The sequence below is a fragment of the Oenanthe melanoleuca genome, chromosome 2 (assembly GCF_029582105.1).
Source record: "Oenanthe melanoleuca isolate GR-GAL-2019-014 chromosome 2, OMel1.0, whole genome shotgun sequence".
Classification (NCBI taxonomy): Eukaryota; Metazoa; Chordata; class Aves; order Passeriformes; family Muscicapidae; genus Oenanthe; species Oenanthe melanoleuca.
The window spans coordinates 125242456-125263508 of record NC_079335.1 but is presented as its reverse complement, the minus strand read 5'-3'; the positions used below and the strand labels follow the sequence as shown (position 1 = coordinate 125263508).

At 45.6% G+C, this 21053-nt stretch overlaps 3 protein-coding genes across 4 annotated transcripts in view; 2 read left to right on the top strand and 1 right to left on the bottom strand.

Annotated features, from left to right (window-relative positions):
• Positions 1 to 802: 802 nt before the first annotated feature.
• Positions 803 to 6958, bottom strand: TFPI2 (tissue factor pathway inhibitor 2). 2 transcript variants are annotated; one of them, XM_056484252.1, is made up of 5 exons: positions 6668 to 6958; positions 6398 to 6577; positions 5763 to 5942; positions 4364 to 4537; positions 803 to 1930 (listed from the first exon to the last, which is right to left on the bottom strand). In XM_056484252.1, exons 1-5 carry the CDS (start codon positions 6747 to 6749, stop codon positions 1827 to 1829), a joined length of 720 nt encoding a protein of 239 aa, XP_056340227.1. In that variant the 5' UTR covers positions 6750 to 6958; the 3' UTR covers positions 803 to 1826. The 2 variants fall into 2 exon arrangements, with proteins under 2 accessions (XP_056340227.1, XP_056340228.1); XM_056484253.1 differs by having other exon boundaries at positions 803 to 1927.
• A 3123-nt stretch (positions 6959 to 10081) lies between these two features.
• Positions 10082 to 13533, top strand: LOC130249451 (guanine nucleotide-binding protein G(I)/G(S)/G(O) subunit gamma-11). The gene is made up of 2 exons (XM_056484251.1): positions 10082 to 10395; positions 13140 to 13533. Exons 1-2 carry the CDS (start codon positions 10300 to 10302, stop codon positions 13263 to 13265), a joined length of 222 nt encoding a protein of 73 aa, XP_056340226.1. The 5' UTR covers positions 10082 to 10299; the 3' UTR covers positions 13266 to 13533.
• Positions 13534 to 13615: 82 nt separating this feature from the next.
• Positions 13616 to 21053, top strand: part of LOC130249123 (probable acyl-CoA dehydrogenase 6) — a 75653-nt gene continuing 68215 nt past the window's right edge. The window contains exon 1 of the mRNA XM_056483587.1: positions 13616 to 13992. Within this exon, the coding sequence (XP_056339562.1) occupies positions 13675 to 13992 (318 nt within the window). The 5' untranslated portion in view covers positions 13616 to 13674. The remainder of the gene's footprint in view (positions 13993 to 21053) is intronic.

Genomic DNA, 21053 nt, shown 5'->3' with positions numbered 1-21053 from the left:
AGCCCTAAATGTGTTAGGTATAAAAAAAATATTCAGAGGACACTCTGGGCTGCTGCTTTAAACAGCACAGTCAAAATTCACAACCAACAGGAAGGGATATGGGCAATGTCCACAGGTACTGTGCCCTGGCTCCCCGAGGGAGTTTAGACTGGTCCCTTTCTGTTTGAAGGCTGGTTACGAAGAGGTCTGGCATGGGACAAGCAGTCCAAACTGTGTCACTGGTTACCTGCTGTTGTCTGCCACAGTGTCCTCGTCTATCTGTACTAAGCAAGAGATTATTAAAATAAAAAAGGGTTTTGAGACCAAGAATGAGAAATGGAGTGGTAGAAAGACAATGGCAAGCACAGACAACTGCTTTAATCGAAAATCTGGCAGTGAAAGAAACATCAGTAAGAAAACCAGATCTTGACTACTTTGTCCATCACGTTCCCTCTCCAAAATAGGTTTAAAGAACACACCTGAATTATTCTAACTGAAAGCAAATGTAATTTCAAACAAATAGCTTGTTACCCACACAAAAGGTATTCAGAGAGTGCAACATCAAATAGGAGACCCAGCAGCAAACCATAAGCTAAACTAAGCACCCCTTTGAGAGCTGCTCTTTTGAGAGCCAGCTGAGCTACAAAACTGCTGGGGATGAATAACATCAATGCAATTTATTGGCTTTCTTCAAATAAAGACCTCAGTGTAAGGAAATGATTGAAGAGACAACTAAACTCTGTTAGAGTCATAATTAACAAATTACAGGTTCCAATACACATATTGGTCTACACAACTCATTCAGGATAATGACAGAACAAGCTTTTTTTTCCACAAAAAACATTTTATTAACACTATTTATGAATTTATACTTAGAAAATATTGCAGATGAAATTAACTGAAATTCAGACATGACTGAAATACAAAATATAAAACAATGTGCAAAAGTATCATCATAGGCATAACATACCATAAGAAATATAAAAGTGCCTCAAAAGACAGATTGCTCTTTTGTAGATAAAATCTGCAGAAACTTCTGCTGCTCTGCTTCAACAGCTACTGCATTATCACAAATATCAAGATCCTCTGCAGATGTAATCAGCATGGCTCCACTGAAATCAGTGAAACTGCTGATTAATTCCATATGAGGATCTGGAGTAAATTAGCAAAAAAAATCACATGTCATGAAAAAGTAATGGCTATATTTTTATTTTAATACTCAACTAGCTTATTCATTGCCTTTGTCAGGGTGTTTATCAAGGCATCCTTCTTCCAAATTATCTCCTGTGGGATGATCTGCATTTAAATTTACACTTTTTTTACTGTTATGAAGGCTTCTGGAAGCCTTCATATGAACTTAACTGTAAATGACAATCTATTTAAATGATAGGGCCAAAGTATGTAAATGGAAGAGCAATAAATCTCTGAACACACTTGTGAAAAGTTCCTTTTCTTTAACAAGCAGAGGATGCAAAAAAAAATTAAAAATCCATGGTAGATTTTCAGTGTTGGACTCTCTCTAGTTATAACAGATAATTGATTTTTCAAATTTTAATTGATTTGCAACAGCTGAAATATTCTCCCAAGCAGCAGCAACATTCCCCCCATAAAACCATGGAAATCTAAACAAGTCTTTCCAAAATATTCTTGTAAAGACAACAGAGCAAGAGAACCAAACTTAGGTTCATTCTTCTATTAAATGCAGTCCAGTATAAAAAAGTAAATTGCATAAAAAGCAGCTCTGAAACACAGAACTATGTCAGTATAAAACTTTGTGAAAAATATCTTACAAAAGAACAAAGTGGAATTGACAAAAAGTGTTTCAAACATCCAAGTGCACATCAGCTTTAAGACTTGGGGTTATACGGCTGAGATTTTTTAATCAGTTTTCTCACCAATTTTCTGCGGGATACATTTGTTGGCTTGTTGATTCTCAGCTTCTGATTTCCTGCTAACAAAACAAAGGAAGCAGTTAGGGAAACTGAATGACAAAACTGTTACTACTTGTTATTGTGTTTGGGCTTTTTTCATGTTATGCTGTTCAAGCAGTTGTCCAGCAATAACAAACATACCAGAAACTGTAACGTGTTCTGCATCCCCTGTTCTCACACTGCAAGGTCTCTAGTGTGTTCACCTTTGGCACTGGAATCCTACTTTGCTGCCCTTTTCCTGAGCAGGCATCAAAGCCTTATCTAGCTGTCCTACAGCGACAGCAGAATGGAACTAAATACACTGCCCCCCGACTAAAAAAAAACCAAACCAACCAACAAAAAAACCACAAAAAAAATAAAACCACCCACGCACAAACAAGAAACCACAACCTATTCTTACATTTCTCTGAACAGTGAGGCAAATGTTAAAATATAGTCAGCGCTTGTGGGAGACGAAAAGACAAAAGTATTTGAGTTTCTGCACAAAACTCACAGAAGCTACAGTTTCCTAAGGCAGTCAGAGTTAACTCCAGACACGCTTCAAAGGCTGCAGGAATTGTGTGAGAGGAATTCAGAAAACAAGTACTCTGCAATTTTGACTGAAAATCCTTGTCTTTATGCTACCCATTTATCAGCATGTAGAGCCACTGTGGCCAGTTCCCAATTCTTTTGCTGCCACCCCAATGCATTTGCCTTCTTTTCCAATACAAACTTTTAAAAATTAAATTAATCACAAGCCTTTTCACTCAAAACACTACAGAACAGTTTAACGAACAGTTGTATATTCACACAGTGAAGGTCAACTGAGTTCAACTTGAGACTCCAAGAAGTAACAGGAAAGATGCTGAGGAGAAAATGATGGAAGCAGGAGAGGAGGAGTGGCTTAAGTTGCCTGAATTATTTGCCTAAGGTTGCTGTGCACTCCCAAGCTATAGAAATGAATATGCATAGCACAACATTAATTAGCACTAATCATGCCCTTAATTTTGGTCTTTGGCTGCACCAAGCCTCACTGAATTGCAAAATCCACGAGTTGATGAAAAAGCTTGTAACTGATCCCTTACATGGGGCTATCTGGTGCTCCAGTTACAAGACAGACAGCATCTCCTTACCTCTTTCTTCCACAACAATAACAACAACAACAAAAGGTGAGGAAGAGAGAACCCCCAGGTGAATCTGGGTGTGGGCAGGGGCAGTGTGGAGTAAGATGCTGAAGAAGCAGTTTCCTTCTTCCTCTCCCCAACACTCCACACTGGAGCCTGGCCCCACCACTTCACAGGTAGTAATGGATGCAAATTAGATAATTACAGGCATCTCAGATAAACTTAACACACTATTAGACACTCTCTCATAATACAATGAGAGAGACAAACTCAGACTTGCCATCCACAGAAATACTGCTGTCATGACTAACTGGCAGGCAATATTTTTATTTCTGAGGACTGTGCTCAGGGTACAATCCTTGCCCCAGCCCAGACTTCCAGCTGGATTTCCACCCCAGAACTGAAGCATCATCTCCCAACCTAAGGCTTCTGACTACACAACTTCAATACTGAAGTACTCAAACCTTGTGCACATGTTTAAAACAGAGCTACTTTTTCTTTTTCCCCAAAGACAATGTACATGCTTCATACAGCCCTAAATATTTTCCCCATTAGTATCATTTTTTAAAATACTGCACTATGTCTGCTTCCTAAATGTTCTGGGCAACAACATACAATTATGCTTTTCTCTCTCTCTCATTTATTTTCATATCAATTAAACTAGAGAATTAAAACTTGCAATAGCTGGTAGGAACATATGACTGCAAATAAAAGCACAACAGTTTCGATGTACAAGCACAGCCAGTTTGAATAAAAGCATTTGAAAAAAAAAAAAAAAAAAATCAGTTAGCATTCCAAGCTTTCTCCCCACAGCCAGAGAAACAGCTGACACAGCACAACTGATGAGGCAGAAATCTTTAGTAATGGGAAAAGGAAATGTGAGTAGGCAACAGGGAATTGAGGTAGGATGGTAACTTCTGAAAGGAAAAAAGTAAATTGATTTCACAACTGACTTTAATCCTATTTAAAACCATCCAGAATAAAAGGATATTTTAATTAGTGGTCATAGAGGTACTGAACAGTTTAAAGACTGATTCCCTGTGGGCTCTAGAGAGTAGGCTTAATCTTTTTGTGTGCCCTTCTCTGCATTTCATTCAAATATGGTGTAACCACCTCACATCACACTGATCTTGCCAGAAGGATTTAGCATTGCCTTTCAATTTTCCCGGCCCTTCAAAACATAAGAGTTAGTTGCTACATAAGTTGCTACCCCTGTAGCAAGCCAAGATGAGCAAAAGAACACCATGAACAGTTGTTACTGGCATGTGGATTGGTTTAACTGCTTGTGACTGACAAAATAAAACAAAAACAAACAAAAAAAACAACAAAAAAGAAACAAAAAACCCTTACCATTTCTACAGACATTGTAGCAATCCGTTTCAGTGACAAAGTTGTTGGCATTTCCACCACAGCCAGTATATCTGAACTCCTTACAGGATTTAGTCTTGGTGTCATAGTAATAGCGAGGCACAGAAGAGGAGCACAGTCCTTCATCCTTTGGGCTATAGCACAGCAAGGGGCCAGCTTGGGGAGAAAAGGACAGAGAGAAAAAAAAACACAGAGAGAGCAAGAAAAATTACATTAATGCCATCTCTGTACATAGCTCCTTAAAACTGAACCTGCAATAAATTTTGTGACTAAACAGCTCTTTTCCCCCTTGAATTGACACTACTACTGATGAGTTCAGAGACTTTCTACATCTTATTCCTGTGAGCTGTGAATTTGAGAAAGTAACAGAGCATCCTAGAAAACAGGATTATATCCCAAAAGTGAAATTCACCAGCTTTCCCCATTTGTAGTGCTATACGTATGGCATCTAAGATTTTTACATAACCTTATTTCATATATATATAGGAATATAGCAATAATTTTGGTAGAACAACCTCTATAGAGAGAAAAAGAGCACAACTTTGCTATGATTTTGCCAGCAAATTCTGCTTGCAGCAGAAAGTACAAATCCAACAACTTTCCTCAACAGCATGTTTCTTTTTGCCCAAACAATATTTTATATTTCCTGCTGTAGCCCCTTTATCAACTCATTGTATGCACAACAGAAATAATTCAGCTTTTACCTAAGAAAATGCTGACAATCTGTCATCAGCCACAAATAACTGTCATCAAGCACTAATAAAGCTTAGGGCAGTGACAGCTTTTATGCATTCTGGTAGATCTTCAAAGAGCCTGTCTAGAACTGGATATTAACCTGGTGCTCACGTCAAAACTTAGCTATAGTCACCTGCTCATAATTACTACCATTCTTATTTAAAGCTCAGAGGAAAGACAGTGAAGAATCACATCAGGCAAAACACTTTTGACAGAAGCTGAGCTGTTGAGTGCCACAAAACCCAAGCCACCTGCCATCATCTCTCAGGCCTGAATTTTAAGAAGGAGCTTCTGCTTTACATTATACTACCACTTCCCTGGATGTGACTGCCACAATCTGACACATCTGCCTCAACACAGATCTTCAATCTTATTATTTGCTTTCAGATACACCTGTACAGCTCTCTAGAAATCAAGGAATTTGTCTGGTATAGCTGTGGGTGTATTTAAGATTTCAGCATTTTTGTTCTTCTAGTAACAGCTACGATAGAATATTAAAATCAAAGTGGACAATATAAACATCTGCTTTACACAAGTCTTCAAAAATACCACTCTATGGGTAAGCAGAGGAAAATATTAAATGAAGTATCATCTTCATATCACTTTCAAACCATCTATTTTATTAAAAATTTGGAACAACCATTACTTTTTTCTGGCAGACAGTGGTCCACACAAGACTGCAAATCTCTGAAGTTGTTGGTGTTTCCATAACAGCCGCCATAGATGAATTCCTCACACCTCATCGAGCTCAAGTTAAAGGCATATCTTCTTAGATAACCCCTGCAAGGTCCTGCATCAGCCTCCATCCGGCATAATTTGGGCACTTCTGCAGAAAAAATTATTTCATCCTCTGTAAAGCCAACCCTTCATGCTGCACATGCAGAATAACACAGTAGTGTAGGCAAAGTGGTATTACTTCAGCTGCAGGCAAGTCCCAGTTTGTCCCACCTGCTTTTTACTGGAGGAATCCAAGCTGTTAATTAGTGATTAAGTGCAATATTAAATCACATTTTAAATACTAACAGATAAGTTCCACACATCATCTCTGGGTCAACCCACTCTGCATTTTCTGCCTGAAACTGACACCAGCAAGAAGCCGCAGCAAGCAGGAGGGTCATCACTTGGACTCGATCATCTTAAAGGTCTTTTTCAAGCTAAACGATTAATTTTATGACTCTGTGGTGTATCGGGTGGGTGCAAAGCGTCCCGCAAAGCCAAGCGGCCTCCCCGGTGTCCCCTCCAGCCCCGGGCTCCCCCGGGGCACCGCGGCCCCGGACTCACTCTTGATGGTCCAGCAGCTCTTCTCGCAGTCGTCGAAGGTGAGGAAGTTGTTGGCGTTGCCGTAGCAGCCGCCGTAGGTGAACTGCTGGCAGCTCTGCGTGTGCCGGTCGTAGTACCAGCGCGGCACCAGGGCGCGGCAGGGCCCGTCGTCGGGGGGCAGCAGGCAGGCGCGCTGCTTCTCTGCGGAGACAGCGGCAGCGGGTCAGGCCGGGCGCGGCGGGGCTGGGGCTGAGGCCGGGCACGGCGGGGCGGCCCCGGCCCCGCTCCTACCTGTGAGGGGGCGCTGGGCCAGCGCGGCGCAGGCCAGCGGCAGCAGCAGCGCGGGCAGCGGCAGGCGGCGGCCGGCGGCCATGGCGGGAGAACGGCGGCGGCGGGGTCCCGGCAGCGAGCGGCGCCTCCCGCTCCGACGGCAGCGCTTTATATGCGGCGAGGCGGCTTCCCCGGGCCGCCTCCTTGCGCAGGTGGTGGGAGGGGAAGCTCTGATTCAGCGGGACGGGAGGTCGCCGCTGGCCCGGCCGCCGGCGGGGCGCGGGAGGCGGCGCGGTGCCGCGGCCCGGGGCCTGGGCAGCCTCCGCCCCGCCCCGCCGCCATCGGGGAGCAGCGGGGCCGGGCCGGGCCGGGCCGGGCCGCCTCCCGCTGGGCTGGATGGATGGGGTGACCCCCCCCCCGCCCCGCTCGCGTTACGGGATGATGCTCAGGGAGCGTTTCCTGTAAACCACGGCGGAGTCCGGGACGGGTCACTCAGCGAACGCCCCCTCTCCCTCCCCCCGTCATCCTCGCCCCCCCGAGGCCGCTCCCTATTCGGAGGCTCCGGGTAGAGGGCGGTGGGACCGAAAATCGAACGCTGATGTTGCTGCAGGTCCCGGTCCAGCCGGACGGAGTAGAGGCTGCTTAGCGAGTGCCGCCGAGACAAACGCGCGGCGTTAGTTTATCTCTGTAGTGTAAAACGCTGATGAACTGGAGAAAATCGAGGCGTCGTCAGAGGGTTTGGGCTCTGGAGAAACCCGAGGGGCCGAATGGGTAACACCTCTGGCAGTGCAGAGAGAGACGGTTTTCAGGAAATATCATCATCCGGTTTATTCTGTAGATTTTAACCCCACCAGGCAATGGGGTGTGATCTGTGGGAGGAGAGGGTGAGCAGCAGACAATATACTTTCCCTCTCTAATCTATTAGATACATTGCATTAATTAGTGTTTACCCCAGACTGAACATAGTAAGAGAGATAAGAGTGGCTGCAATTAGGCGTGTTCTCCACAGATAACAACAAACTAATCTGATCTCCTATTGTTCTTCTCTGCTCCCTTTACAGTGACATTGGGCTTGCAGGCAAGCACTGCCCTGGATGGGGTGCAAACAGGGCCTGGAAATCTGTGGCCTGCAGGAAAAAAAAGACTGTACGGGCTGTAAGCAGGAGGAGTTCAAAGCACACTGATTATTTGAACTGACTTTCTCTCAATGGCTTCGTGCTTTATCTATGTCGTGGAGGATTACAGCCTAGTTTCCTGACATAGTTTGATTTTTCATAAAAGCAAGGAAGGAGCAAGTCTAACCCTACGCCACCTACGTGACATCTGAAAGGGTATGGCACCTGAATGGCACCTCTTTCCCTCCTTTTTCAGAACTGTTCCTTTTTTTCAGAATCTCCACTAGCTAAAGGACAAGTGGGTACTTTAGTGACAAGAAAATAAACCCTGGTGCAGCTTGAGTCATTGTGATGGGACATATCTCCCATGCTTTAGATTCTTATAGCTACAACTGTTACTAATGGGTGTCCTTATTTTTATGAGGATTTTGTTCAGTTTATTAGGCAGAGCAGCTGTATTAAAGTTTGTGTCACTCCAGAAGAAAAAAAAAACAACAAAAAGAAAGCCACATACTTTTTTTATTTCCTAAAGAAAGCAAAACTCATCTTTCTAGTATTGGGAAACTAAAGTGGTTTCAATATGATGTTCTTTAATATGTTGTCCTAGACTGATGTCCTCCAGTTTTCATCACATTCTTTGGAATTGTGAAGAAAGAAATTTAAATACCACTTTAATCAACATCAGCAAAGGGAATGCTGTAATGCAAACACCATTTTCAATACTTTCCATTTCCTCTGTGCACAGACACATAGAAATCAAAGTCTGAGTTAAAGCCACCTATCCATCAATGCTGCTATCCATCTTGTCCTTTGCTTTAACTTAGATCAGGTAAATATTTGTAAAAATATATTAACCACAATAGAAGTTAACACAGTGAATGTAGAAAGTCCAATACTGACTGCCATCTGCAGAGCTAGTCACGTCAGCAGACAGGTCAGTGAAAGCTTTCCATTACAGAGCCAAATGCTTCCCACCCCAACTGTGTAGGTGGTGTGCAGAGCCCACCTTCAGCTCACTCCTGTGCCCTACACCTGTCTCCACCACATCACATGCTCTCTGCCTCCCCACAGCACAGTGCTTCTGCTGCCACAACAGCCTGGGCTCCTCTGGGACACTGGCCAGCCAGCTCCTTCCACCTGTTTTGACTGGCCCAGGACCAGCAGCTGGTGGGGTTTGGGAATGCAGCTGTCAGTGTAGGTTATGGGGGTGTAGAAAGTACATACCAGGAGCTGGAGATAGTAGCCATAGGGAGAGGAAGAGAAAAATTATTTTAGTGAACTGGCAAAAGTAAAACGAATACAAACCCCAAGGGCACTATAGGAGCAGTGCTGGAGAACATGTAAATCTTACATGCTGCTGACAGCTGCTTACATCTGGTGAGTAGGGAGAGGAGGAGAAAGGAGTGTGTTTAATAGGAAAAAAAACAGAGGAGGAAAGAGGGAGGGCTAACTGCCTATAAAGATCTTTGAAGTGGCAGGTAACAGAAGGACTGCAAGCTCATTTTAATGGCCTGTAGCTTTGTTCAGTCCCCCAATTCTGCTTCCATTTCTATTGTAGGAAAGCATGTGCTAAGATGAGAGATGCCAGGTGCTGTACAAACGTGCATGGAAGGACCACTCTGTTCCTAAAAGCACAGAACTCTATTTGGGATCTAGACCTCAAAACTGTATGCAAGCACAGGAGAAGAATTTCCTAACTCCTTGCACCTTTTGAATGCATCACTTCCCTTATGTTGAGTGCTCCACCTGCCATGACTCCTTGTGTCCAGAGACCCTTGATGCAAGCCAAGCACAATAACCCTCTTATGCAGTGTTGCAATTCTGCTTTGCAGACATACCTACCAAAAAGTTGCAATGTCTGGCATTGGTGGGCTGGCTACCTGTTGAGGCACTTTACACGGGAGTGGTTTCTTCCCTCTCTACCTTAGTCCAGTTCACCTGCAGTTGTAATGCACAAGTATTGAGGAATGTCCCCATGCACACCACCTGATTCTGCCTTAGTCGCTGGGCAGAACAACACAGAGCCCAAAGATGCTGGTGGCTCGCAGCATGAGTGATTTCTGTGGCCGGGAGGTGCATGAGGAGAAGGTGGTAAAGATCTCCCTGCTGGGCCCAAAGCCGCAGCCGATCTCGCTGCTCTTGGCCCGCACTGGAGCTGCAGAGGGCGAGGCCGGGGGGCTCAGCACAGGAGGGTCTCCAGCTCCCGGCTCCTGCTGGGCCGGCCGGACCTCCCCGTGCAGGCAGGGCCCGTGTCAACGCCCCGGCAGCGGGGCCGGGCGGGCGGAGGGCTCTAATCCGGCCAGAGGGGATTAGCGTGCGGGTTTAAAGGCCGGAGCGGCGCGGGGCAGGGGAGCAGGCGAGCCGGCAGGGAGCGGCCGCCGAGCAGCGGGGCAGCTCGGGCAGCGTGCGAGAGAGCCGGGGGCGGGCCGGGGGCCGGCACACAGCCCCGCCACCGCCCGGGGGCTCCGGCCCCGGCGCCCTCGCTGCCCAGACGTAACCTCCTGTCCTCGCTCCCTGCGCGCCTCGGCAGTGCGGACCATGCCAGCCATCAACATCGAGGACCTGAGCGAGAAGGACAAACTGAAAATGGAAGTGGAGCAGCTGCGGAAAGAAGTGAAGCTGGAAAGGCAGCCGGTGAGCGGGCACGGAGAAGGGGCCCGAAGCTGCCCGGCGGGCGGCGGGGCCGGCTCGGAGCGGGGAGCAGCCCGTTCCTGCTCGGGCGGCGGGGCCGGGGCACGGCGGGCTGCGGGAGCCGCTCGTCCGTACAGCCCCGGCCGCTTGGGACGGCCGCGGTTTGCACCGACGGTGCTGCCGCCGCTTTGGGTCGGGGCGGGGACGGCGCTGGCGGCACAGCGCCGCTAACACCGTGCCGGAGCGCCGCTGCCTCCCGGGGCTCACCGTGGAGCCGGGACAAGGAGAGCACAGCCCGGGACGGAGCGCCCCGAGGCGCTGGCACGGGCCAGTTCCCGGTGGCTTTGGCAGCCCTTAACTTCCCCTGCCCGCGAGTCCCTGGCGCCAAGGCCGGCTCAAGGCAGCCGTGCCAGGCGAGGGAGGAGCACATGGCGCCCCGCTCCCCTCTGCTGTCGTGCTGGTGCTGGGGAGGGCTGTCCCTCCCCGGGGAGCCCTGTCGGCACTGCACCCTGCCTGGCCCGCAGCTGGGTCCCGTGCGGTGCCGTGCCCGGGCGGGGCAGGAGCCAGAGCATCGCCCGTGCCGAGCCGCGACCCACCCAGCCTTGTTCCATAAAACATTTAGGCATTTACACTGATTGTTCCTTCCCACAAGTACTTTTCCCTAAAAGGTTTATGGTTTTGTACATTTTCTAGGGACGAAAGATGTGCAGAACTGATCCTGCTCCACTACGAAACTAACATTTTCTTTCCTTTTGTCTTTTTTTTTTTTTTTTTTTTTTTTTTTTCATTCTGCATGTCAGCTGAAGCAAATGACACCTAGAAACTCTCTTTTGGTCCTAGTTAGGACCAAGAACACATTTATATGTGGGAATCAGTAGCATTAATTATGTTGATTACATTGAAGGTCTAGGTTTTAGTCCAGAAAATGCAAATGCCACAGTAATGTTTTAGCTGTGAGTTAGGTATTAGTGATTGTAGATGTTACACTATAGACTAAAGTTCCAGCAGTACTGAGGGCTCAATATCCAACTAGTGTAGATACCTATATCCTCTCTCAGAGGGTTCTTAGGCAACTGAAATACACCCTGCAGGGTGTCAAGTTTTTGAAATAATATATTAATTTTAAATACTTATCTACATTTTTGTAATAAACCAAAACCCTGATTACTTTAGGAAAATTAATATTTTTCAATTTTCAGTTTACCAGTGCATAGTAATAGAAGTTTCACTGTGAGAATGAAGTCTGTGTTGCAGTTGCCACAGTCCCCTGGTACCTGTATGGGTGTTACACAGACAAGGAAATGCAGAAATACCGCATTACTGTTGGTACCAAAATAAAACATCAGCCAAAATTTTCTTGACCCCCACTAACAACTTTACTGAATAAAAAGGAAGTGTCCTTTGGAATGAATAAAAATTTCTAAATGTGTATTTAAGCAGGCTTTTTTCTCTTTTAAGTGAAAGTAATCCTGGCAGTGCTGACTGAAGTAAAACAAACTCTGATCCTTTATATACTTTGGTGTGCAGCTTTACTGTGGTGTTAGATGCTCCAATTTGAGTGAACAAAGTTTGCAAGGCACAGAAGAACAAGACACATGTAATGGGATTTTTAGGTCCAGCTTCTTTTTTGCTCTAAGGCAGCTAGATCTTATTTTATGCACTGTTTAATTGGGAATTAACTCTGTTCTTTCTGATGGCTTAAAGCTTAATTTTGCACAGGCCATGCTCTGTTGTCTGTGATACAATGGGTTAATTCACTGGTTCTCTTTTGTCATTTTACCTTTAAAATAAAATATAATTAACAGAGGAAGCAAGGGGCCTTAAAATAGAAATACTAATCATCTAGTGGCCTGGCCAATAGCTGCTTCCTGCTCCTAACTGCACAGCTTTACTGCTGCAGGGCCTGCAGGTAGGAGCGTGGCTCAGAGCAGCAGTGTGTCCTCAGGCATGTCAGGTATTCAAGCACCTAAGGATGCTTGAATATTCCTGCTGGCACAGGGAGCAAGAGATGTGTGTGCACAAGGAACCTCAGGAGCCCCAGGTGTTCACTTGTGCACTCTCTGACTCCACAGACACCATTACCACATGTGCTCCTGTGTCAGTGAACAGAAACTAAACACACTTCTGCAGAGGTGGGTTATATTCAGGCTTACCTACATCAGTGCTAGTTTGGTATGAATGCTATGGGAAGTGTTATGGTCTCATAACACAATAGGCTCTTTTAATAGCCATTGTCTGAAATAACCCGGTAAATAAATTGTCTTTCCTAGTTAGACTCTCATTCAAGGTCCATTGCAGAACTGCGCAGTAAGAATTTGTATTACCACTGAAAAATCATTGCTGACTGTTTTGTTTGTGAAAAACACATAAAACCATAAATACTTTGAAACTGAATTGAAAGTGACTGACCCTGAAAGTATTGACTGCAAGTCATGCTGGTGCTGAGGGAGAGTGTGATCCACACTTAATAAAACTAGATTGGCTAATAATGAGCACAAGTTTAACTCTGCAGCAACTGCTGTTCCGAGTGGCGTTTACATTCTCAGAGATACTCACATGTTCTGTCAATATCGGGCAGTGAAAAGAGAGGAAGGAAGCTGAGTCTGCACGTGCTTAGTGCTCTGTGGGCAGATATTCTATGCTTGGTGGGAAGGTGAATGAGAGAGAACGTAAATTCACGGGGTTCCTCCTCTGATGAGCATTTCCCACGGCCATAACGCAGCCACTTTTCTGTCCTTTCCCTCGAGGTGTCCAAGTGCTCCGAAGAGATCAAGAACTACATCGAGGAGCGGTCGGGAGAGGACCCGCTGGTGAAGGGGGTTCCCGAGGACAAGAACCCCTTCAAGGAGAAGGGAGGCTGTGTCATCGCTTAGAAGGGATCCCGCGCCTGCCCGGAGCAGACACTCCTCCCGTACCCCTAGGGAGTCACTAGCGTGTCCCCACCGCCGCCGGTCCGTGTCGAACAAGCACAGGAGCGGATTCCTTTCGATGTTCTATTTCTCCTTCCAAAAACACAGAAACCCGCGCCAAAGCCGCCGGGCAGGGCCGGCTGCGCCCCTGGCGCTGCGCGGGGCCCGCTCGCCACCCGCTTGTCGGTCGCTTCATGGCTGTTCGCTGGCATTAAAGAGAACCTGCCCGTAACCCGAGAGCTGCCGTGCCTTGCTGCGGGGCGAGAGGAGGGGAGGAGGGACGCGGCGGGGCGGGGCGGGGGCTGCCCCGGGCTGGCCCGGCCTTTGCCCGGAGCGGCGGGCACTGTCCCGGGTTTTCCCCGGTGCCCTGGCCATGGCGCTGTCCCCGGTTTTCCCCGGTGCCCTGGCCATGGCGTTGTCCCGGCCGTTCCCCGGAGCCCTGGCCATGGCGCTGTCCCGGCCGTTCCCCGGAGCCCTGGCCATGGCGGTGTCCCGGCCGTTCCCCGGAGCCCGGGCCGTGGCGCTGTCCCGGCCGTTCCCCGGAGCCCGGGCCGTGGCGCTGTCCCGGCCGTTCCCCGGAGCCCGGGCCGTGGCGCTGCGGGCCGGCGGGCGCGGGGCTCGCCCGGGCTCGGAGCCGCAGGACGCCGGGCACAGCCCGCGGCACCGCGACCTGCGGGAGGCGCTGCGGAAGGTACCGAGGGGGGCCGGGGAGCGGCGGGACCCTGGGACACCTCGCCCCGGGGAGCGAGCCGGGCAAGGGCACAGCCGACAGAACGGCTTCAATGAGTAAACTTCCCTCTGCCGAGCCCAGGAACGGAGCCGTGTGTGTGTCCCCTGCCTGTGACCCAGAGCCCGGCTCGGTCCCGTTCTAGGACACATCATGGGAGCCTTCAAAACCAAATCGTAAATCGAGAGGAAACGGGGCGCTTCTGGTAACGTAGCGTTAAATTGAGTGCCAGATGGCAACCTGCAGGTGCTGGCGAGCTCTGCGTATTCCCGACAGCGAGGTCGGTGTCGCCCGTAGGTCTCCTGGTGCTGTTACGGGCGCCTGGCAAAGCCGGGAATCAGCCGGTCCGGCTGCAGGGAGCCCTGGTGTGTGCCCGCTGCGGGGCCGAGCAGCGCTGGGAAAGAGACAAGAAAATTCACCTTTAGCCTATGAACCGCTGAGAACCGTGCTGGAGTTCGGTACAAACAGCATTCAAACACATAAGAACAAACATACAGTGGGTGCAGAAGAAGGGAATGTAAGGACTTATCTCAGGTTGACCTGTAGGCAAGTTTCCAAATTCTAGCTGGTCATGCAGTGCTCTGCTGCAGTTTTTTTAAAACAGTATGCTCTGGATTGCCAGATACTGATTTTATGTGAGTTTGGAGCTATGTTGTCCTATTTTTCATGGGTGCTTTTAAAAATTACTTGCAGAATCCTGTATTTCCCTGGATGAACTTAATCATTTCCAAATTTCACCTCTCCTCCAGTTCACTGTGGACAAAAGATAGTGCAGTCACTTCTGAGTGAAGTGATACCTACCTCAGGTTTTATTGGGCATTAATTTTCACACTTCCAGTGTTAAAATATCCCAAACCCAATGTAATTAATCAAGTTTTCTATCACTGAGATCTGTAATCATTGAGCTTTGGGAGAAGGGGGTACATCTTCTGTGTTATAAAAAAGAAACCCGAGCAAGAAGGGAAAGAGATACATGACCTGTCACTTTCTTAGTAAGTTAATTTCATTACTCTACATTGCTGGACTCGCAAAGGAGAAATAAGGTGATACAGAAAGAACCAGTAGAAGAAGCTGGAAATGAATCCTCCTCTCTCACCTGGATTAACAGTGTAGAATTCTGTAGCTAATACCCTTGTGTCAAATTTTTGCTGGAGAGAGCCTTCATATATCTGTGTGTCTGCAGAAGTATCTGCCCAACAAACTTGTTCCCTGGCATGCTGCTCTTCATTACCTGCCCAGGGACAACAACTGCCTTAATAAAAAACTAGTGTCCTGAAACACAGAGGACAAGGCCAGACCTTGTGAAGGTGGTGATCTGGAAGATTTTAAATCCTGCTTCCTTGTCATGGATAGGTTAAGGCACACATTGTTTTGTATCTCAAGCATTTGCAGCTGTGAATCTATTGAGGATGGGGAAAATAGCTGTATTAGGGTCTGCTAGTGCAGTGTTTGCTGCTCTGCTGTGTGACACAATGCCTTTTTTAAATAAAACTTTCCCTAGTTTTTATGCCTGCCATACCTACTGAAGTGCAGATAACAATATGCTCTACCTATCTGGGTTCAGATTATTACATCATAGGCTAAGAGGGAATGTGATGCTACATTTATCACATAATGCCCTGTGATGAATATATTGTACAATAAATCACATTAGGCAATATAAACCTGCTTTTTGCAGTGTCCTGAATTTTAAAAAATGCTTATGTAGCGCTTATTTTGGATTTGCTCTGATCATATTGGAAAAAAAAAATCACTATTTATGTCAAACCCAGTCTGTTGTTCATGCAAACTTTCTAACAATTATTGTTTGTTTTAGCTTAAGCTAAGCCTGTTCCAAATGACTTTAGGATAAATTGAAAAGTGTCCCCAAAGTCTTTGGGAGAAAATGACCATTAAGTATCTGCTATACATTTTAAGTATACCTGTTATATATTCTGGGGCACCCTTTCAGTAGCTAAATCCAGATGTGAGTACCAGAGAAATCAGAGAAATGAGCAGTGCAATTCCTTGAGTGAGAACTGGGTTTTTTGTTTGGTTGGTTGCATTAAATTTATTTTTTAGTATATTAAGTTAATGTACTTTAAATGATCTATAATTTCCCAATTGTTCTGGGCAGGATGAGGAAGAGACTCTTGTAATTCCAGGGGGCTGTTTTTAGCAAGGGTATTGAAATAATCCTGTGAGTGGTTTCCTTTACAGCTTTATAGGTCACCACCCTTCCTCTTGGAAATTGAAAATGTAACTTTTCCTTAACTTGTTGAACAATGCTTGCAGTACACTGATATCCTACAGCTTGCTTCAGTATTTAGTACAACTGGTTTGAAGAAAAAAGTTCTAATTTATTCTGTGTGTGTGTCTAACAGCATTCATATGCATACAGAATGTATATGGGCTGTCTATTTTTCTTTTCCTCTGGAATTAGTAGTAAGAAACTTTGGGAAATGACATTTCATTTCATGCCCAGTGGTGACTGGGTATAGTTACACTGTGTTGTGTGTCTGTAGGGTGAGGATTTTCCCCGTGACTCTACCAGAGGACACTGCTACTTTGCCACTCTTGGCTTGTATGTCATGATTTTCTGTTTATTAATATATATATATTTGCAGCAGTAAATGTCTCTTCATATTAGAGCATGCAGAATCTGAATTTAATATTGACACTTCCTTTAACTTTCTGGTAAACTTTCTGTAAATTTTCCTTCAAAATGATATAGCACTTTCTGACTGACTACCTGCAAAACAATGAAGGGGACCACTATTAATATTGGACCTTGGATGGAGTTGTAAGAAATCCTAAACCCCTGCCACAGGATGCTGAAGTAATAACTTGCTTTTATTACAAAGAATCACTTAAATGCTAGTTTGTCACTAAGTTGGAAGAGAGAAGACACACAGCTGAATCTGAAAAGCACATGACTGGCATCTGTAATTTTAAAACTTAATTTATCATACACTTGAGTTAAAAGCTTCAGGAAGAAAACAGTTAGATGTGACACTGGTAAGGCTCACAGATTCTGCACTGATTGCCCTTCTGTCCAAGGGAAGCAAAATCTATTCCCAGATTCCTGGGTATTGCAGCACACTTTTTCATCTTGTGTCTAACAGAAACATCACACAAACATTTAGGGGCTAATTCTCTTGCTAATGCCCTGAATTTTTGGTAGCAATTTATCAGAGAGGAAATCTTCATAACTGAATTGTGTTGTTATTGGAAGAGGCAGCTGGGATACACCACTGTTATATGAGAGAGCCTCCAGTACACCTACTAGTGCCCTACCAAGAAGTGCTTTTAAAGCAGTGCAGGAGAACAGGAGGGGAAGAATCAGCTTCAGCTTATTTAAGCAAGCTCTGTAAGAACTTTTTCTCACAATAGGAAAAATGCCCCTTTCTGTACAAATGCGTCGTTGTGTAGCAAAAGTGCAATTCTGTAATCAGTGTTCCTATTTGTTACTTGGTGTCAGAGTAGTGCATACATCTGAGATTTTAGTTGCTGTGTCTTAATGCTGGATTTTTTTCCCTGCCCCATATCAATGTTACAACAAATTTCCACTGTATCTAGTTAGACTTTTCAGTGGACAGTTTTTTGGTAGAACTGTGCCTACTGGATATTTTTGTGTCTCAGATCTAGCTATTATATTGCTTTATCATTGCCACATTTGGATAGGCAATACAGTTATGCATTTATGACAACTAAAACTGGGTCTTAATAAGCAGTTTATGACTGAGCAGACACCTGGGGTTGATATGGGTTTTATCTGACAGTTCAGATGTGATGGTTTTGCCTGCAGTGAGAGAACTTGTTTTGTTCCTACAAGGATGTAACTGAGAGTCAGAAGGAGGATCCAAACCCCACATGCCAATCTCTGGTGGACATTATGTTATATTTCACCAGCATCTCTGTGTTGGAAAGTATGATTTGCAGGACAAAAAAAAAAAAAAAAAAAAAAAAAGAAAAAGATGGCCACTTGTTTAGTTCTGTATCTCTTTCATAACTCAGTACAAGGAGACTGGATACTATTCCAGTGGCCAGAGCTCCCTGTCATCCAAAAGGCTTATCCCAGATCAGTGCCTAGACTGGCACAGCACACATTTTTGATCTTGTAGAGCTACCCTGGTTCAAAAGCCTCTGCTCTCAGATCCTAGGAACAGCTGTGCCCTCAGCACAGGATCTTGGGATCCTCCCTTTTCTGCAATACTCTTGGATGGGGCACTTGAAGGGATTGTGATTGTGAGTGTGCAGAGACTGCCAAGACACTCAGGTCTGTACAGGAGGGATTTGACTTTGCAACTGTCTTTGGAAAAATGACATAAGGAGGGAGAAGGTGTTGGCTGGGATCATGTGTGTTCCTTCCCAGCTGGAGCCGCCTCCTAGCCTCTCATTCCTCAGGAAATGGTTGAGCAGGGCTCAGCTTCAGGGTGGTGGCTTTCATTCTCTTAGTATGGTGATGATGTGTGCCCTCTCTGCTTCAGCAGTGGGGCTCCCAGATATGCCAGCAGCTGCATAGGGTAGAGGGCAGAACATACTTCTGCACTCCCTGGTAAACTTGTAGCATTTTAAGATCTCAGAAAGTGTTGGCAAAAACTTTGTAGTTGATTCAGGGTTTGGATTTTTTGGTTTCCCAAAGTAAAAACTGTAGCCAGATGTATGAGACCAAAAAATAATCAGTATTCAATTTTCCAAACCAGTAATCTGCCTTGCTTTTTCTATTGGGTTTGTTGCAAGGAACTGCAGTGCAGTGAAAAGGAAGAAACACAATGATTTAAACAGAAGCATGTCTAGATACTGGCAAATGAATAGACCAGGCACAATTGCATAATACTTATAAAGTCCATGCTTTTTTTTCCATGGAAAATCAGATTTTGTAAAAATAGATGAGAACAGGTATGTTTTATTACACGATGAGAAGCTGCCAACTCTTACATTATAGGATTTTTCCCTCCACTAATTTTTTTCCTCGGAGAAAGGGAAAATTTCATTTAGTAACTGTTTGTTCCCATTTTTGGCCATCAATGCAGTCTTTGGTACCCAGTGCAGTAGCAGATTGCAGATTACTTTGTTACCTGTGGCACAGCTTGATTAAGGTACAAAAAGGAATTGTGGTGCTCTAATTAATCAGTTTTAAATATATGTATTTCCCATTTAAGCCATATATTTTCCAGCTATTAGGAAATTTTTCTGTTTTTTTTTCCTTATATAAGCCTACTCAATATTGGTTTAAAATCCTTTGGAAACTTCTCTGGAAGGTCAGTTCTGGCAACAGCTGTGTGCAACAGCGTTGGAGAAACCAACTTTCTTTTTTTTTTTTTTCACGGTGAAATATTCCAGCTGGTTTGAAGTGTCCTCTTCAGGTTTTTTTCTCTGTATGGGCTATGTCTTGTCCACCAAGTAGAGCCATTGGCTTCTGCATATGAAATGTATGAAAAGCTGGGGAGATCAAATGTTTAAAAAGCTTAAGTCAAAATTACTTCATTTTTGTTCTCTATGTTCGTATTTAGGATGTTCTGCTTTTAGGACTTTTTTTTCTGCCATGTTTTTCACAGGGTTGTGAAATGGATGCCTACTTTTAAACTGAACTTTTTCAGTTCAACCCCATATCATAATGGAAAATGTTTTCTTGGCTTGTTTCCAGAAGCAGTTTAATGGCAGCTCAGAGTACAAAAGATTCCATATCACCACTGAGGCCCAGCCTCAAATCCCATATGCAACTCTCATAGCTGGTCATTTGCCCAGGTGTGTCACAAGATATATTTTGCTGGGACCCAACTGGGAATATTGAGTAAAAGATGCATATTATATCCAAATGCCAAATCTTCTATGTTGTGGGCAGGAGGAGACTTGTCTGTGAAACAGAGAAGTGTTTTGGCAGCATCTGGGACATTTGCTATCTGGACAGGACCCCTGGCATAGCAGTGAGTTATATTTTACATAGATCTCCTAGCTGAGCTCCTAAGTAATAGGAGGAGTGAGGGCTATCCCCCTTGTTTCACTAAGTATTAAAAGAAACACAAAACAACAACAACAAGACCCAAACAACCCCAAAAACACACCCACAAAGAAAACAATCCCCAGAAGACAGTCCTGCAAAACTTCCTGAAGACCTTTGCCCTGTGCTGCTGGTGCATCCTGAAAGAGGAAGCAGTAGGCTGCAGTTTCACTCTCTAGACAGCTGCAAATCACAGGCAAGCTTGTAATAATGGATGTTACTTGCCAGAACAAAGTGCACTAAATAACTCTGTGTGAGCAGGCAAGGTTAGCGCTGCGGGAAACATTTTCTGGCTGCTGTGTGGTTAAATCATATTTGTTTAATGGGGTTATTTTTAGCCTGTTGTGGTCTTTTAAGTCTCATACTGTCTCTGCTTCTGCACCAGATGTCATAACAGACTGAATGATTGCCTCTTCTGCTGGGGCACTGAGCCTGTCAGGTCAGGCTTGCCACCACCATGCTGGGTGACCCAGGCACGTGGGCAGCTCCTGGATTCTGCTTGTGTCCTGGGGACTGGAAGCACAGCACTGCCATCCATCCTGCCAGTGCTGGAGGGACTTCATGAATGCAGGAGGGACAGCAGGACATGGGTTTGCCTGCTACATGCCATAGACATTCCCATCAGTGAGCTGCCATGGCAGAAGCTCAGTGTCTCCACAGCCTCCCTCACAGCAGCTACAAGGAGCTGACCTGCTTCTCTCATGCATCATCCCTAGTTCTGTCCTGAATTTCCACACCTCAGTCTCCTTCCCTGTGCCTTTTCTCTAACATTTTTCTGAAGAATGTTACTGAGAAAGTATTGTCCATCAAACTTTATTTAGGGCTTTGGAAGAGTCTTGGGACAGTCAAGGAGCACTGTGACCTGCAAGCCCAGGAGTGAGAAGAAATGAGTAATACATTCTGAGAAACTCATTCAGGTGTGCTTGGGATGCATGCCTTGGGGGAACCCAGGTGGAGATCAACATGTGGGCAGCTGCTCTTTGGACTTAGGACTTTTTTCTTCCCCATGTTTTTCACAGGATTATGGAGTGGATGTCTACTT

Bases quoted from the DNA above. Each gene is read 5' to 3' on its own strand.
- TFPI2 (XM_056484252.1), bottom strand. From the start codon at position 6,749: ATGGCCGCCGGCCGCCGCCTGCCGCTGCCCGCGCTGCTGCTGCCGCTG. The intron at 4,538-5,762 runs GTAATGGTTGTT...TTTCTCCCCAAG, and splicing joins CCACTGTCTGCCAGAAAAAA to CTGGCCCCTTGCTGTGCTAT. The intron at 1,931-4,363 runs GTAAGGGTTTTT...TTGTTTTGTTAG, and splicing joins CTACAATGTCTGTAGAAATG to CAGGAAATCAGAAGCTGAGA.
- LOC130249451 (XM_056484251.1), top strand. From the start codon at position 10,300: ATGCCAGCCATCAACATCGAGGACCTGAGCGAGAAGGACAAACTGAAA. The intron at 10,396-13,139 runs GTGAGCGGGCAC...CTTTCCCTCGAG, and splicing joins TGAAGCTGGAAAGGCAGCCG to GTGTCCAAGTGCTCCGAAGA.